The 16158-nt window shown below is 40.3% G+C and overlaps 1 protein-coding gene across 1 annotated transcript in view; it reads left to right on the top strand.

Annotated features, from left to right (window-relative positions):
* Cd96 (CD96 molecule) overlaps positions 1 to 13757 on the top strand; it is a 78848-nt gene extending 65091 nt beyond the window's left edge. The window contains exons 10-14 of the mRNA XM_038345996.1: positions 4462 to 4575; positions 7271 to 7336; positions 8127 to 8213; positions 11212 to 11335; positions 13594 to 13757. Of these exons, the coding sequence (XP_038201924.1) occupies positions 4462 to 4575; positions 7271 to 7336; positions 8127 to 8213; positions 11212 to 11335; positions 13594 to 13702 (500 nt within the window). The 3' untranslated portion in view covers positions 13703 to 13757. The remainder of the gene's footprint in view (positions 1 to 4461; positions 4576 to 7270; positions 7337 to 8126; positions 8214 to 11211; positions 11336 to 13593) is intronic.
* The last annotated feature ends 2401 nt before the right edge of the window (positions 13758 to 16158 follow it).

The following is a 16158-nucleotide window of genomic DNA, read 5'->3' as shown; positions in this document are numbered from 1 at the left end:
ATAGGCCCTCTCCCACAGTTTATTGTGTACAGGAGGAATGAGCATAAATACTGAGAGATAGCTCCATTTATACAGCAAAAATTATGAATAATCTAAATGACACTGGTCAATAGAACAGATAAATTGCTGCATGTACAAAGAAAATGTTATAGAGGAACAAAAGATGAGTGGAGAGTAGCCATGTGTAGCAGCATAAATAAATCTTAATGAATCTATGAATGTGTTCAGTACAAAAAAATTCCAAGGGAAAATGTATGTTTTAATTTTTAAAAATAAAATATGTAGCCAGATGTGGTGGCTACATCTGTAGCTCCAGCACTCTAGGGACTGAAACAGGAGATTAACCATGAGTTTGATGCCAGTGTGTTTTATATAGTAAGTTTCAAGTCCATATGAGCTATAGATAAGATTCTATCTCAAAAACATAACTAATTATAAAGAATATAGTTTTTTTTTCTTTTTTCTTTTTTCTTTTTCTTTTTTTTTTTTTTTTTTGTTTTTTGTTTTTTTTTTTTTTTTTTTTTTTTGTTTTTTTGTTTTTTTGTTTTTCGAGACAGGGTTTCTCTGCAGCTTTTTTTTAGAGCCTGTCCTGGAACTAGCTCTTGTAGACCAGGCTGGCCTCGAACTCACAGAGATCCACCTGCCTCTGCCTCCCGAGTGCTGGGATTAAAGGCATGCACCACCACCGCCCGGCTAAGAATATAGTTTAAAACACAGATTAGTCATGTGATAACATTCAGAACAGTATTGTTAGGAACTTTAAAAGACAAGACAAACATACTGTTGTTTATAACAACCCAAAATCTATGTGTATGGATAAAAGTGAGACAATATTAAGCGAAGAGATTAATCAACAATAGGAGGATATTAAAGAGAATGAAGTATTATTAAACCATCAAAAAGTATAGACAGGATGTACTAATATACTCAATGCATCTTACATATGCAAAGACACAGTTAGACAAGTTAGAAAGGCTTTGCCCAGTACACAAATTGACAAGAAAATATTAGTGACACACTGTAGTGATGAGCTATGGGCAGGCCTGCTTTTCGTCCTGCCCTGCTCCTGCACGGCTAGCTTTACACCCGAAATAACAACACACAAACTGTATTCATTTAAACACTGCCTGGCCCATTAGTTTCAGCCTCTTATTAGCTAATTCTCACATATCTTGCTTTAACCCATATTTAGTAATGTGTGTAGCACCAGGAGGTGGTGTCTTACCGGGAAAGATTCAGCATGTCTGACCTGGTGGCTGGCTTCATAGCATCTCTCTCAGGTCGGAGAATCATGGCGACTGTCTCCGAGAGGATAGGCATGGCATCTGCCCCACTCCCAGCATCCTGTTCTGTCTACTCCACCCACCTATGTTCTAACCTATCAGGCCAAGCAGTTTCTTTATTAATTAACCAATGAAACAGCAGATAGATAGAAACACTCCTACATCAACAGACAGGAAGACGTCCACACTTATGTTGTGTAATATAAAGGGGAGTTGTTTGCAATGACTGCTAAAATTCTCTACCTACCTTAGTGTCTTGTCATCCTTTATTCTTTAGAGCGTAAACAAGTGCCACGAACCCTTTATGTTTACCTGTACCTTGTCCCTAAGGACAGTCTGGACAAGTCAGTGAAATACCAGTGAAGGAGGGACAGTCAGATAAACGAACAGACACTTCTTGGTTATGGAGTGAAAACTTTGTAGCAGTAGAGATAAAAGCTTATTGAGGATGTTATTGGAAAAGACAACTCCAAGATAAATTTATATTGTGCATACAAAGCATTTCATATTTTAATTCTCACCATAATACTTTTGAATGTGTAATCTTACTCATTATTTATATTATTTTTTAAGTTGTGCTAGGGTGTGGGGTATGAAAGAACATGACCTAAACCTTTTGACCTCTGTCTCACTGCCCTATGTATCCTAACATCTACAACAGTGACAGGCACACAGTCTGTGCTCATTGGAGAGTGAATGAATTGAAAGATAATTGCATATATACAAAGAAGACGACTCAAGCAGATGCACAGTAAAAACAAAATGATTTACTTAATTGTATGTTAGAAATTTATTTTTTGAGGCAGTTTCACGTAGCCCATGCTGGCCACCAATTCACTCTGTAGCTGAGAATGACTTGAATTGGACTTCAGATCCTCCTGCCTCTACTTCCTGAGTACTGGAAGTACCTAGGTCTGTCTGTGGTGGTGGGGATCAAACCCAGGGCTTCATGCATGTTAGGTAAGCACTCTCCCAAAATGAGCGACATTCTCAGCCTGCTGTCATATCTATTTATATTGTTGTTATATTATGCCCTGCTGGGCTTAGGGGCACAGACAGAAGAAAGAAGGAAGAAGAGGAGGAAAGGAGGAAGGGAAAAGAAAGACTGGAAATATTCTTGGCATCCTGTACATCAGTATGAGATAGGGCGGAGAGGTTATTCATATGTTTTTAGCCAGATAATAGGTTTCCCCACTGATGCAGTAAACCAGATCAAGCCAAATTACAAGTATAACAACATAGTTGTTCAGAACTCCCAGGTACACTCACTGGTTTCAGGGAACAGGCCAGAGAAGTCTCACCTGGGAGACCTTAGGTGAAGGATGATGGGGTGCCAGCCAGCATCTGGGACTGTCCCTAAGTATGGCCAAAGGCTAAGACTCTGGGCAGGCACTTTGCTGGGCTGGTCATATCAGGAAAGTGGGCTGGACTGGCTGCCAGAAAGGTGGAACTGAGCTTTTGGTTCCATTCCTTAATTTAGGGATTTTAGTGTGGGCAGGGTTGGGGGAAGTAGAAAAGTAGGAGTTTTCCAGCTTGTGCGGGGGCAAGCCAGAAGCTCCAACTGGACAGTGATCCAAAGCAGTTTCTAGCTCAGAAACTAGGAAACAAAGATTCCCATGCCGCTTAGTCTTGCCTTATAATTTATACAATACTGTAACATCTAGTATTTCATTCTTAGTCTCTTTGATACATTTCATAATGAAATGAACTATTATGGTCTTCCCTATTTTCTTTTTTAAAAAATATTTATTTATTATGTATACAATATTCTGTCTGTGTGTATGCCTGCATGCCAGAAGAGGGCACCAGACCCCATTACAGATGGTTGTGAGCCACCATGTGGTTGCTGGGAATTGAACTCAGGACCTTTGGAAGAGGAGTCAATGCTCTTAACCTCTGAGCTATCTCTCCAACCCCCAAGTCTTCCCTATTTTCTGTCCTTTACCATTTGACAACTTCATTTGTCCAAGGACACCTCATCAGTGTTCTTGTCCTAAAATCGTCTCGGAGACAATAAGGTCTAGGAAGGGACTCTGACATCCATTGGACAAAGGATGTCTCACTGGCAGTGAAGACTCACCTTCTCAATACCACGTGAATAAGACGTGACCATTTTCTCTCCATAAGTTTAAAAGAAGAAACAAACAAAAAAATCCCCTGCCGTAGGTTGCTCTATTTATTATCATTCGCAGAAATCCATTAGAACCTAACAAGCTGAAATTGAATGCTCACTCCTCAACTGTTTTGAAACACATTGCTGCCAGTTGAATTGGGCTGTAGTGCGACATGCAATATTGGATGACACATTTGGCAAGATTCAGGACAGGCGTTGGTAATGAGATTTTTTTTCCTCTTTCCTCAATATGCTTATTTCAATAGATTTATGAAGTGCTTACGGGCAGAGAAAGAATGATAATGGGTGGATTTCTGCATTTCAGGGTCTTCTGCTGCTTGTGAACACGGTCTTGGGAGATTCACTTTATGGGCCTCATGCATATTTAAATACCTCTGCCACTTTTATTGCATTGCATTTATCCTTATTTATAAGAAGGTTTGAATGCAGTCCTTTGCTGTCATTTTGTGTATTACCTTAATGAGATCCAGGCTGGTATTAAAAGACTTTGGAATATAATCCTACTTCAGCCTCCAAATTTCCCAGGATACGGAACCAAAATGTGTGTTTTACTTTAAGCACCTATGCAATGGGAACAGTCTGCCGGGACACCTTCATACCCCAGTGGGTGAAGTTAATGACATCTTGGAAGACATTTTCACCCCAGTGCTCAGGTCATCAGGCCATGGAGAAGAAAATTGAATCTTAATTACTTTCTTCCTGGTTTCCCTTGCCATTTACCTGGTCCAATGAAGCCTGAGGCTACATTGAAACCAGCCAATTTGAGGTAAACAAGCAAAAAAAAAGCACTTCAGGTCCCCAGAGGCCTGAAGCCTCTGACTCAGCCAAGTACATCCATACATGACATCTTCATGTCCTGAGCCTCATCGTTACCATTATTTACCTTAAAAGGAGATTTTATTGTTTTAGGTTTTTTTTAGGGGGGGGTGTTTATTTTGGAAGCACTGTCTTTATTGGGGCTCATACCAGGAGTCCTTTAGTCTTGTGGACCTCAGTGAACTTGGTGACTTGTTTCTGCATGCTCTTTTCTGCCTGTGTCTGTAGCCTCAAGAGCTGCTTCCTCCAGTAGTGGATCTTGGCTTTCTCCTTCCATTTCACCTCCAGAATGGCTGTCATCGCCTGGTACTTCCACCAAACCTCTCCAGCCAGATGCCCCAGGTAAGCAAACTTCCTCACAGCCTTCTGCCACACAACCTTGAGGGCAGCAGGGACCGCCACCTGCTTCTTGTCGTAAGGCAAAAGGATCCCATCCAGCACCTTGAGGCATTCCGGGGCAGCCAGGCGTTGCTTGGTCTTGTGGTACCAGTAGCTTGCCTCAGACAGTGCATCAACCAAACACAGTTGGGGCTCATGAGCAGTAGGAGCCTCCAGAGGGGTTGGTGTTCATCAGCTTTCAGAGAAAGTCAAGGTACTTTAACTTGCTTCTGTAGAAATTTCCAGAAACATCAGTGCCCTCTTAGCGCACAACCACCATCTTTTAGCCCCGCAGTACCTGCGTGGTCACAATGACTACAAGGCTGTTCAGCACTAGAACCTGCCCATCCCCCATCTTCACTAGCCACCTGGGAGACTTGTGTTCATAGATCATAAATCACTTAACTTTCAAATGTTATGGCCTTTCATTCTCTCTCTCTCTCTCTCTCTCTCTCTCTCTCTCTCTCTCTCTCTCTCTCTCTCTCTCTCTCTCTCTCTCTCTCGCCTCCTCTCTACTACCCTCCCTCCCTCCCTCCCTCCCTCCCTCCCTCCCTCTCTCTCTCTCTCTCTCTCTCTCTCTCTCTCTCTGTGTGTGTGTGTGTGTGTGTGTTTAACTCTACCCCTAGTCCTGGCTAGAATTTTTCAGATTCCTGATATTCGTAAAGTCTAATGGTTGCACAGCAGGCTCTCTGTGTTCCTTAGGCAGAAGTGAAAGAGTAATTCAGGGTGACTTCGAAATGAAGTCCCAAATCTCTGTATGCATGCATCCACATGAACACGTGCCCACACCACACACAGACACTGATACACACGGAAGTGAGCAAAGAAAAAAGAGAGTCATCTCCTCGTCTTGCTAAAATATTTCCTAACATATTTTTGTATTGAAATTCCTCCTTTTACTCATTTGAAGTTTTTAAGACATGTCGAATCAAATGGGAGCTTCTTTCTCTTCACTTCTCTCCCTGACACTAAATTTTTTACTGCATGTAAAACAATAACTCTTAAAGCAGAAAAGAAAACAAGTCAGATTGGGGCACATGCCTGTAATAACAGCACTTGAGAGAGGTGGCAGCCAGGCAACAGGATCACCACAGATGTGAGGCCAGCCTCGCTTATGCAGAAAGGTCCAGAGATATATAAGGAGAACAAACAAAATATAATGTGTAAAACTAGCTCCTGTCTTTTCCAAAGTGGGTTTATATTTTAATTTTATTATATAATATGTTTTATTCTAAGAAATGTTGCAGTTGTATAAAAAGAAATTTTATTGAATCATCAATTTGCATAATTTTAAGAATTGATATTTTTATAATCTGTGTGCATTGTGGCAATGCTCCTTGCATTGTATTAAGCTTGATTTTTTTTTTAATTTAAGAAAAAATCAGTACTAACAAGAAAAAATGCTCTCCCACATTTAGGACAAATCCTATTAATATTCATTGGCTAATAAGTATAGAATTTTCTTCATTGGTTCACTGATAATAAGCATGCAGTGAAAAATATTTTTGCTTTAAACACAGATTTCTCCTAAATAGATAGTAGTTTTTCAACCAATTTTATCTTAGCGTAAATTAATATATTCCATTCTTCCTCACAGACTCTGAAAGGGTACTAAAAGAGGCCAGACTGTGGAAGTAAGACGATAAAAGCAACACTAACAAAAAAAAAGAAAGAAAGAAAAAAAGAAAGAAAGAAAAAAAAAAGTTTATCCAGAAAAATCTGCTGCCTTCTTTATTTTGTCCAAATCCTGACCTGTTCACAACTGATTTTTAATTAGTCATTGCTCTTTGCTCAAGGCAAAGGCTTGCTTCCAGGTGTTGCACAGACTCTGTGCCAGGGCTAAAAAGACCCATGGCCATGGAGGTTCGCTGCTGATGTAGTTCACAGTACACAGTTGACTGGAAATGCCAGGGACCCACGAGCACAAATGCCTTTCTTCCTTCTTGAATGCTCCAGCAAGGTCTTCAAAGTCCTGCTTATCTGTTTACTTGACCAAAGGTCACCATAGCACACGAGGGCTTTCATTCTCTTGCCACCTTTCTGCTTCTCTGTGGGGTGGGCGTGAAAGCAAAGACGGCCTACTCTCCATGTCAAAGGCGCTTCTTCTGTTCTTATTCCTAAGTGACTAAGTCATTCTACTTTCAGGCTTGTGGCAGAATAAGACCACATATTTTATAAAGAAAATGCATGTCTTTTCTCATAACTCTAGAGACTGGAGGGTCAAGATCAAGATACAGGCATTTGATGAAGACCTTGCTAGGTCCTCACAGAGAACAAGGTTAATAGGCTGGGGAGAACGCTACAAGAAGCCTCTTTCATGAGAGTCTTAAGACCATTCATCAGGGACAAGCTCCTGTAGTGTACTGGCCTCTTAAAGACTCACTTCTCAGTGCTCTCATGTTGTCAACATCTTTGAGAGGAGGCAGGTTTAGACCTTAGCAGAGACCGCCATCGAAACTTTCCCAGTCAGAGGTGTTAAAACCATACACACCCCCTCAACTCCCACTGTATGTGGGATAATCTAATGTCCGCTGCAAGGCTGCTGAATAAGATTATCTTAAGTATTCGTTACTGTACCTCTTCCCAGTTGTTAGATACAATTCATGATGAAGGAAAAAGTCTGACTAGAAAAATGGACTGCATTATCTTCTTCTATTAGCAGATGCATTGATACCCAGTGAGATGCACACTTCAGTCCCCTCAGAAGCAAGCTTGGCTCCACACGGTGAGTACTGGGGGAAGACAGAGTTACACAGAAGACAGCAGTATGCTTAAGTGCCCAGACGGAAACAAGAACGATGAGATGCCAGTTGCAGGCAGGTGTTTTAAAGAGCTTCCTCATGATGAGAATGACAAGAGGAGCGAAAATCCTTCAGTCACTCGGACAAGATGGACAGAGCCTTGGGGTGTTTTTTATTTTTGCTTCAAATGAAACATATATAACGACATTTTGACCAGTTAGACCCCAGAAAAATATCTCTCAATTTTTAATTTTCCACCAGACATGCAATGAAGGGTCAACATGGTTTTGTTAATTTGTTGCAAAAGAATCTCTGATGACCTTCACTGTTTCTGAGCATGGAGAATGAGAATTTTAATTCGCTGAATCTTAACTAACCTGTGAGAGTATGGCTAGGACTATATCTTTCCGTGACCTCGCCTGCAGAATTTTGCAAAATATGCAAAAAATATGTTTTGGGTGGCGTTTCTTCAGCCGTCCTTGTTTTGTTATTCAGAAGTATAAAGATTCTGTTCTCTAAACCACCAGGAGATCCCACTCATTTGGTAGCCATTAGACAGATCCCCGGAGCCCAGTCTTGCTGTACTTAGGTCTTTAGAATTAAATTTAATATAGAAACATCTCTTTAGCCATATCAGATTTAGCATGACTATGATGAGGCCATTCACATTGAAAATTTCCCAGTAATACTTGTAATTCAATTACGAGTTTATGCAACTTGATCATATTGAGATGGCTGTCAAGATGAATTCAGGTGTTGCCTTTACATCTCCAGATGTCATCTCTAGCACAACCAAAGAATTTCCAGATGTCGCTACAACGGCAAGAGGAATGACTAAAAATTACCACAACTATATCACCAGTGAGTTGTCTTTTATTTTATGTTTTGTTTACTCAGAAATTATTTTTCAGAGCCTTTCCAGACACTCTGACATGTGTTGGGTATACAGGGACACTGGCATCCTAAAGATTATGGTCCATTGGAGATGACATGTGAAAAAGAAGTAATCAGACAACGGAACTTGTTTGTGACAAGAATTATGACTAAGTGCTCTCAGAATCCAGAGAAAGACCTGATTTCAAATGGAGAATAGGAAATGTGCTAAGGTGCTCATAATTTAAATTAAAATCTGAAAGAATAAAATGGAATAAGAATTAGCCAGCTGAAAAGTAGAAGAAACATTGCAAGCTTATGAAAACATTATTCGAGTCAAGAAAGATTGTTGTAATAAAGAGTATTCCTGTAGCTCAACTAATAATAATTATGTCAGTGCAAAATGCAGTACCTTGTTCTACAGCTTGAAAGAGCAAGGGACTCAGTGGTGTTTGAGCCTTCACAGAGATCATGGTTAGTAAGTCATAGGAACAGTCAGTAATTACCCATGGTGTGGAGCATGCTCAGCTGACCTGAGAGCCACATAACCTTCCATATGGGTGGCCATACAATTGCCACTACAGTATCATCCCACATACATCGTGAAAAAAAAAAAGCTGAAGACAAAGTTCTAACCAATATCCTCATCCTGGCTTCCTAGCTCAGAGAGATTGGAAGGTCTATTCTCCACTTTGCAAACTGTGTTCAAACGGTGATTCACCTGCCTTGATGCAAAACTTGTTTTAAACCTTTTCTTCTTTTGTTTTCTAAAATGCTGGTTGTAAAATGTTGGCTCTTATATAATTTCCAGCTATAGCTAGTAAGTTTTGATTCCATGAACTGAACTCAGCTCTAGGCTCATTATCTGCAAGATGGTCTCTTTTTTTTTTTTTCTCATGCTACCCAACAAGTCTGTGCTATGAACTCCCTGGCCTTGGTAGAAACAAAGCAGCATGTAGCTATGGATAGAATATCATGAGCTTCAAAGATACCTTCAGTGTCTCCTATAGCAGGTTGTGGTGGGAGCAGCCATCAGGAAGATGCAAAACGTGTGCTGTCTGAAATGGATGAGCCCCTAGATTTAATCATACTGATATACACGGCAATAGCATGAGACTGATGTCAAAACTATATAAACATGCAAAATATTGATAGCACTAGTTTTTTAGTGATGAACTCAAGGCTTCATGCACAAAAGTTAACTACTCTAGCACTGACCTACAGCCCCAACCTCGTAAAACTAATATTTTCAGTCAGTCCTTTAATTCTTATTTTTTGAAACTTTACTATGTGAAAATCAATAATCAAAACTAGGAAACAAAAGAAACATAAACCTATCACCACCCACAAGTAATTTATCACCCACATTGAAATATTCAGGAAAAAACAAACTAAATAATTTTTATTATCTAAATTAATACTAAGTATTATTTTCACAAAATAATATTAAATATGGCTAGAGTATGAGTACAGGTGCACTCAAATACCAGAAGAGGCAGTCTGATCCCTTAGAGAGCTACTGGTACATGAGATTGTGAGTTACCTGACACAGGGCCTGGGAACTGAACCTGGATCCTCTGCAAGAACATACAGTGCTCTTAAACATTAAGCCATTTTTCCAGCCCCATAATCTGTAATTCTTATTACATTTTTTGTGAATGCTTCGATGGAGGCTTAGAAATATATCAAGAGGTGGATTTGAGACCAAGAAACTTGAACTTTTTTCAGAAAAATATTAATTTCTTAAGGTATGGTAGAGTGTTTGCCTAAGCATATGCAGGGGTCTGAGTCTGACTCACTGGATAAATGAACAAATGAATGAATGAATGAATGAATGAATGAACGATGTCTGAGAATTGTTGGTAGAGTACTTAACCTGCATGCAATAAACCTCTGGTTTAATCTTTAAGCCTCATAAGAATGGAAGGGCAAATCTACAATCTTCCACTCAGGGGGTAGAGGCAGGAGAATCAGAAGTTCAAAGTCATTCTCAGCTACATAGTAACTTTCAGGAAACGTAGACTACATGAAACCCTGTCTCAAAAACAGTAAACTGTATGGCTAAGAAATTTTTGCTCAAGTATTGTTAGAAGAAAAAGAAAAGCTTGAAATAATTTGATCATCTAACATTATGAAACAAATTAAATTAACTACAGTACTGTAGAATTAACCAGAGATGGGACAGAATGAGATGTATCTCTATACATTACTATGAAAATAACTCGTGTGCTCTAAGAGGCCTGGAACAGAATCATATATAAGAATACACCATTTATAATATATGGGATATATGATATCTGTTTATGGCACACACATATACATATATGTTCTTGTAGTCATAGAAAATTGCTGAAGGATACTTAATTAACTATTAAGTTGTCATCTCCTATACAAAAGAACATATGGTCATAGTCAGTGAACATCTTGGGAAAAACATGTCTCTTTTGTAGACAGAAGTTTTTGTCTCCACAGTCGTGCAACTGTTCACTACCAAAGAAACACACAGAGGCTTATATTAATTATAAACTGTTTGACCTATTAGCTCAGGCTTATTACTAACAGCTCTTAAATTTATATTAACTCATAATTCTTGTCTATATTTAGCCACATGGCTTGGTACCTTTTTTCAGTGAGGCATTCTCTTCTTGCTTCCTTTGCATCTGTCTGGTGACTCACTCTCTGCCTTACCTCTTCCCAGAATTCTCCTTGTCTAGTTGCCCTGCCTATACTCCCTGCCTGGCCACTGGCCAATCAGCATTTTATTAAACCAACATGAGTGACAAATCTTTACAATGCACAAGAGCATTATCCTACAGCATTCCTCCATATAAAAAGTTAATGTTTTGTGACATCAAAGACCACACAAAACACTTCATGCATGCTGAGCAAGCTTTCTACTACCAGGCTACAGTGAACTACAGAAATCCCTGTTTTTCCCAATGCCAACATTTAGCACTAACTTTCATCTCTTTCTGTTCTTGTGCAGGTATCACTGTTAATAAGCCCAGAGATGGAATGTCCTGGCCTGTGGTTGTAGCAGCTTTGCTCCTTTTCTGTGCAATATTGTTCATGCTAGGAGTAAGAAAATGGTGTCAGTATCAAAAAGAAATGTGAGTATGTTGAGACGTGTAGAGACATCTACATTTTTCCATTGTAAAATATTTACTTCATACAAAGACTACACTGCATTCATCTCACAATTTAATGAGCAATCCAGGCTTCTAGAAGCTCAGCGAAAAATTTCCCAGGATCATTCAGTGAAGGCTCAACACACAGATCCTGATTCAGTCCCCCTATCTTCACTAGCTCACTCGGGGGGAACATTAGACGCTGTGCACAGGTCAGTAGGCATGAAACGAGAACCAAGCCCACCTCACCATGAAGCTAAAACTGACTTCTTTTAATCTTCATTATTTTTTTTTCATTTTCCTGCATTTTTGACCTGACTGGGATCAGCTGGGCCCAGATGGTCAAGTGTGAAATTGAGTAAGAGAAGTAATTTTTAAGAACTTTCCAGTTGCTCTCCATCAGAGTGGGCTTCTCCTGCCCTTTCCCTTTTTTCACAAGAGGGAGAAAGAGGTACTTTATTTTCCTGAATTCTCTACGTAGCAATCTGAAGTAGGTGTAAGAGTAAACCCCTTTTTTCTGATTCAGTGATCAAGCATGAGCCTGGACTAGGCTGTGACCGCAGGAAAGGCCCAGAATACACAGTGCTGATCGCTGTGTGTTTGCTCTCTAATGTAACAATCATCACTGCATAGCATCCTCTTCCCAGAGTGTCCCTTAAGACTGCGATAGGAGGGCCCGACAGACATCCTACCTACCACATGCATCCCAGAAAAGCTATGAATGTGGCCCAGTACATTGGAAGATGGGGAAGATGATGTCACCATGTCAAATGTGAATGCTCCTGTTTTATAACTATGACCAACAAATATTTCATGTTAATGACAAACAAAAGCAATATTCTGGTATTTTTTTATCCAAGGATTGGATCTTGGACACTATATGACCTTAACATATTCATAATTTTTTGTTGAAAAAAGTACAAGTTTCTTAGACTTAAATCTACATTTTGGCATATTTTTAAACATTTACAAGCAAGGTAATAGGAATTACAGATTATGGAGCTGGAAAGATGGCTCAATGCTTAAGACTTAAATCTACATTTTGGCATATTTTTAAACATTTACAAGCAAGGTAATAGGAATTACAGATTATGGAGCTGGAAAGATGGCTCAATGCTTAAGAGCACTTGCTGCTCTTGCAGAGGACTGAGGTTCAATTCCCAGCACCTGTATCTAAGAGCTCACAACCTAAGTAACAGTTGCTTTGTGTCTCCTGGTATCTGAGGGTACTTACTCTCATGCCTGACACACACACAAATGAATACAAATCTTTTTAAGTTAGTGGTATTAATATTAATAAAAATTAAAGTACAAAATACTGAGTTTTCAATTATTCTCTCCTTAAACATCTGTATTATGTAAAGATAAAAGTAAACAAAATATTCTCTTTCTCTCTCCCTTCTCCTTCTCCCTCCCCATTCTTTTCTCCCATTCTTTGTCTAAATTGAGATGCTATTGATTGCCAGAGCATAGACACAAAAATTCTCACAGAGATGTCCCTGTTTCCTGCTATCAAAATTCTTGACCATTGGCACAACAAAATCTTTCATGGACCTGGATGCTTGGTGCTCCTAAGACAGAGATGCATTGTGCTAACATGAAATAGGGCTTTGCACAAAGACAATGTCAAGTGTGCATTATCCCGTCAACCAAACCAGGACTAAGGAATACCTTGCTTCCTTCTTGTACCAGACCCTCACCATGTACATGAGTGTCTGCATAAAAACTGAGGGTAGCATCGGCAAAGTTGCTCTTTTGAAAAGTCCTTGAATTTTATGTTTCTGTCTCTGAAGGGATGTTCTACTCATGTAAGAGTAAAGTTCCTTCCATTAGGAGGCAGTTGCCATGGAGATTATGGGATCTCATTACAAGACTTCTCTTGCTGGCCTGCTTTCCTTAAGCAAGTGACTTTAAACCTCTATGCCTCAAATTGTCAAACAGTGATTATAATAATCACAGTTATTATATGTAGTATAATAATACTGTATATATAAATATACGTGAATGTTACATGTATCACTTATACAAAATAAGTGATGCCAGGATCAAAATCACTTTGCAAACTATAAAATACCACATTAGTCATAGATGTGTGTATATATACATTCACACAGATGTGCATACATATATTATTAATTAATGGTAAGATCATTTGCAGAATTAAGCTGTCAGTATAATCTTAATTTTAAAAAACACCACCCCACATTCTCAGCACTGAAAGAGAAATGTTTTTTTCTCAGCATGGAAAGACCCCCACCTTTCAAGCCACCACCGCCTCCCATCAAGTACACGTGCATTCAAGAGCCCACTGGACATGACCTGCCTTGTCATGAGATGGAAACACTCTGAGCTTCTGAGGTTTGCCACGCAGTAAAGCGTTTCTGCCATCCTATTGAAAGCTAGATATTGTTCTGTATTACTATCATCACCAACCAGCTGAGCCCCGGCTGCAGCTCAAATGAATGCTGGAAATAAACAAATTGCTTTCCCAACACCTTGCCCTCTCTCTTCTGCACACACTTGAGATGTAAATAAGAGTTATACCGGTGGTTCTCAACCTGTGGGTCTTGACCCCTCTACCTCCAAAAAAATTACATTACTATTCATAATAGCAGCAAATGACAGTTATGAAGTAGCAATGAAGATAGTTTATGGTTGGAGTCACACAACATGAGGGACTGTATCAAAGAGCCTAAGCATTAGGAAGGATGAGAGCCACTGTGTCAGAGGATAAAGCAATGTTTACACCCAGTGCAAGCAAGTTCTAGAGATTCCCTGTCTTATGTAAGAAGCACACATTATGCTGCTGTCATTTTTTAAAAGTGCATTCTTCCCATTTTTTATCTCAGTGCTCTACTAGGGGAGGACAGTGATTTCCAGCATATGCTTTTTATTGGTTAAAGTTTTTTGCTACAGTGTCCAAACACCTGAGAGTAAGCAGTTCAGCAAAAGAGGAGCTATGCCAGCTCATGGTCTGAGGGATGCAGGCCATCATAAAGGGGAAATCAGGTGGCAGGAGTATGTGGCAGCTGCTTGTTAAACAGCACTGGCAGAAAACAGAGCTTGGGCTGGAAACAGCCAACCTGGAACCCCTCAATCCCCCCACCCTCACCTTACCAGCCAGATCCCATGTCCAAAAGGTCCCATGACCTTTGGACACTGTCAGCAGCTGAGGGCCAATTGTATAAACATGAGCCTGAGGAGACCATTTTACCATCAAACTGTAAAACATGCCCACACAAAATCTTCTGGATCCTTTTCATCCTCCTAAACCAGTTGCCAAAATTGTGGTCCTCTCTGACTTTTGTCCCATTCCCTGAGAACATTCTAAGACAAAGATGTGAAAATTATCATAGTAACTCCAAATGTTTGTGAAAGGTCTTCATCCTGAAATCTGTTGATCTTTTCCACGGAAGGAAAACACATCACCCTGTACAAGGACTGCATCCCCAGTACTCCCTAGCCCTTTCTCTTAATCCTGCTCAGTCCAAGCACTGGCCACATGCTCCAGAATGGAGAAAGATTAAGAAGATACGTAGCCAAGAAACCAGCTGCCTTCTAGATATGAATGAAATCCACTGATTCCTAGAGCTGGGTGGTTTTATCCTCGGTTCTGACTGTCAGTGTATATGTGCCCAAGTGCACACATGCACAAATGCACCAGACTGCAGTGAGACGCTTACATCAAGTCCACAGGCAGTCCAACTGGAGACTTTCCTGCTCTTCCAGCCCACTGCTTTGACCGGTTTTAGAACAGATAGAATGGGTTGGAAGTAACAGATTGATCCTATTCCTGCGGACGTTTTCCGAAACACTTCCAGCAGAATTTACAAATGAAGAGGAAAGCAGTCTTGTTAATCAGACAAACACTGTGTTCGGCAACACTTCGCAGTGGAATAGATTACAGCTCTCCCTTGTCACCTCAAACTCTCCTGCACTCCTTGCCCCAGGAAGGAAGAAGAGATGTTGTTGGCAGACAGGATCATGGGAAATACTGAGTGGACTTTAGTCCCCAGAAGAGCCATTTTGTTCATTGGCAATGTGCTTATCCCTAACTGCACATGAAAACAGCTTCAAAGTTTGTGTTTTCTAATACTATCTGATACCACCCCTGGCCCATTAAGCCTTCCTCTCTGAGGAGTGAGGTGCTTGCATCAGTACATGGTCAGACAAAGATAAGAACTACAGAACCATTGCAAATTCTTGCTCACAGACCAGACTCTGTCAGGTACTTGACTTTTGTGTGGCCCTGTCCCATTTGGGCATGGTCAACTTGTGAACAATATGCTGTATTCATCCTACGATAGCTAGGAATGTGACCAAATGAACTCAGTTGTAGATCACAGTGTCATATGTCACTATGTCAAAAGGTTGGACACCTCTGCATCCCCTCCAACACTGAGTACAACTGCTTCTCTAAACCAGTCTTAAAGAGAAGCACTCAGGGTGAAACAGAGAGTGACATAATTGCATTCATTGTCATCGCGTTGCATAATCCTGAGAGTTATTGACCAGTCTAACTGGTCTAGACAGTAAGATACCGCAGAAGAGCCAAAGTATGACTTCCAAGACTAGATCATCAAATACACTGTAACCCTAACCCACGCCTCACTATAAGCACTGTCTCTGGAGGAAGCCCCGTCTCATGCCATGGTGACATACATGATGACATGCAAGCAACCCTGCTGACACCCACCTGCCCCAGGGCTTCTGTTAGCAGGATCCACCAACTAAATCACAAGCCCTGCAAGCAAACCATCCTGGTACCAGATTCCCCAGCCACGTCTTCAAATGACTGCAACTTC

The sequence above is a fragment of the Arvicola amphibius genome, chromosome 10, assembly GCF_903992535.2.
Source record: "Arvicola amphibius chromosome 10, mArvAmp1.2, whole genome shotgun sequence".
Lineage (NCBI taxonomy): Eukaryota > Metazoa > Chordata > Mammalia > Rodentia > Cricetidae > Arvicola > Arvicola amphibius.
Note: the sequence above shows the minus strand (reverse complement) of the source record. Positions and strands in the feature narration are given on the sequence as shown.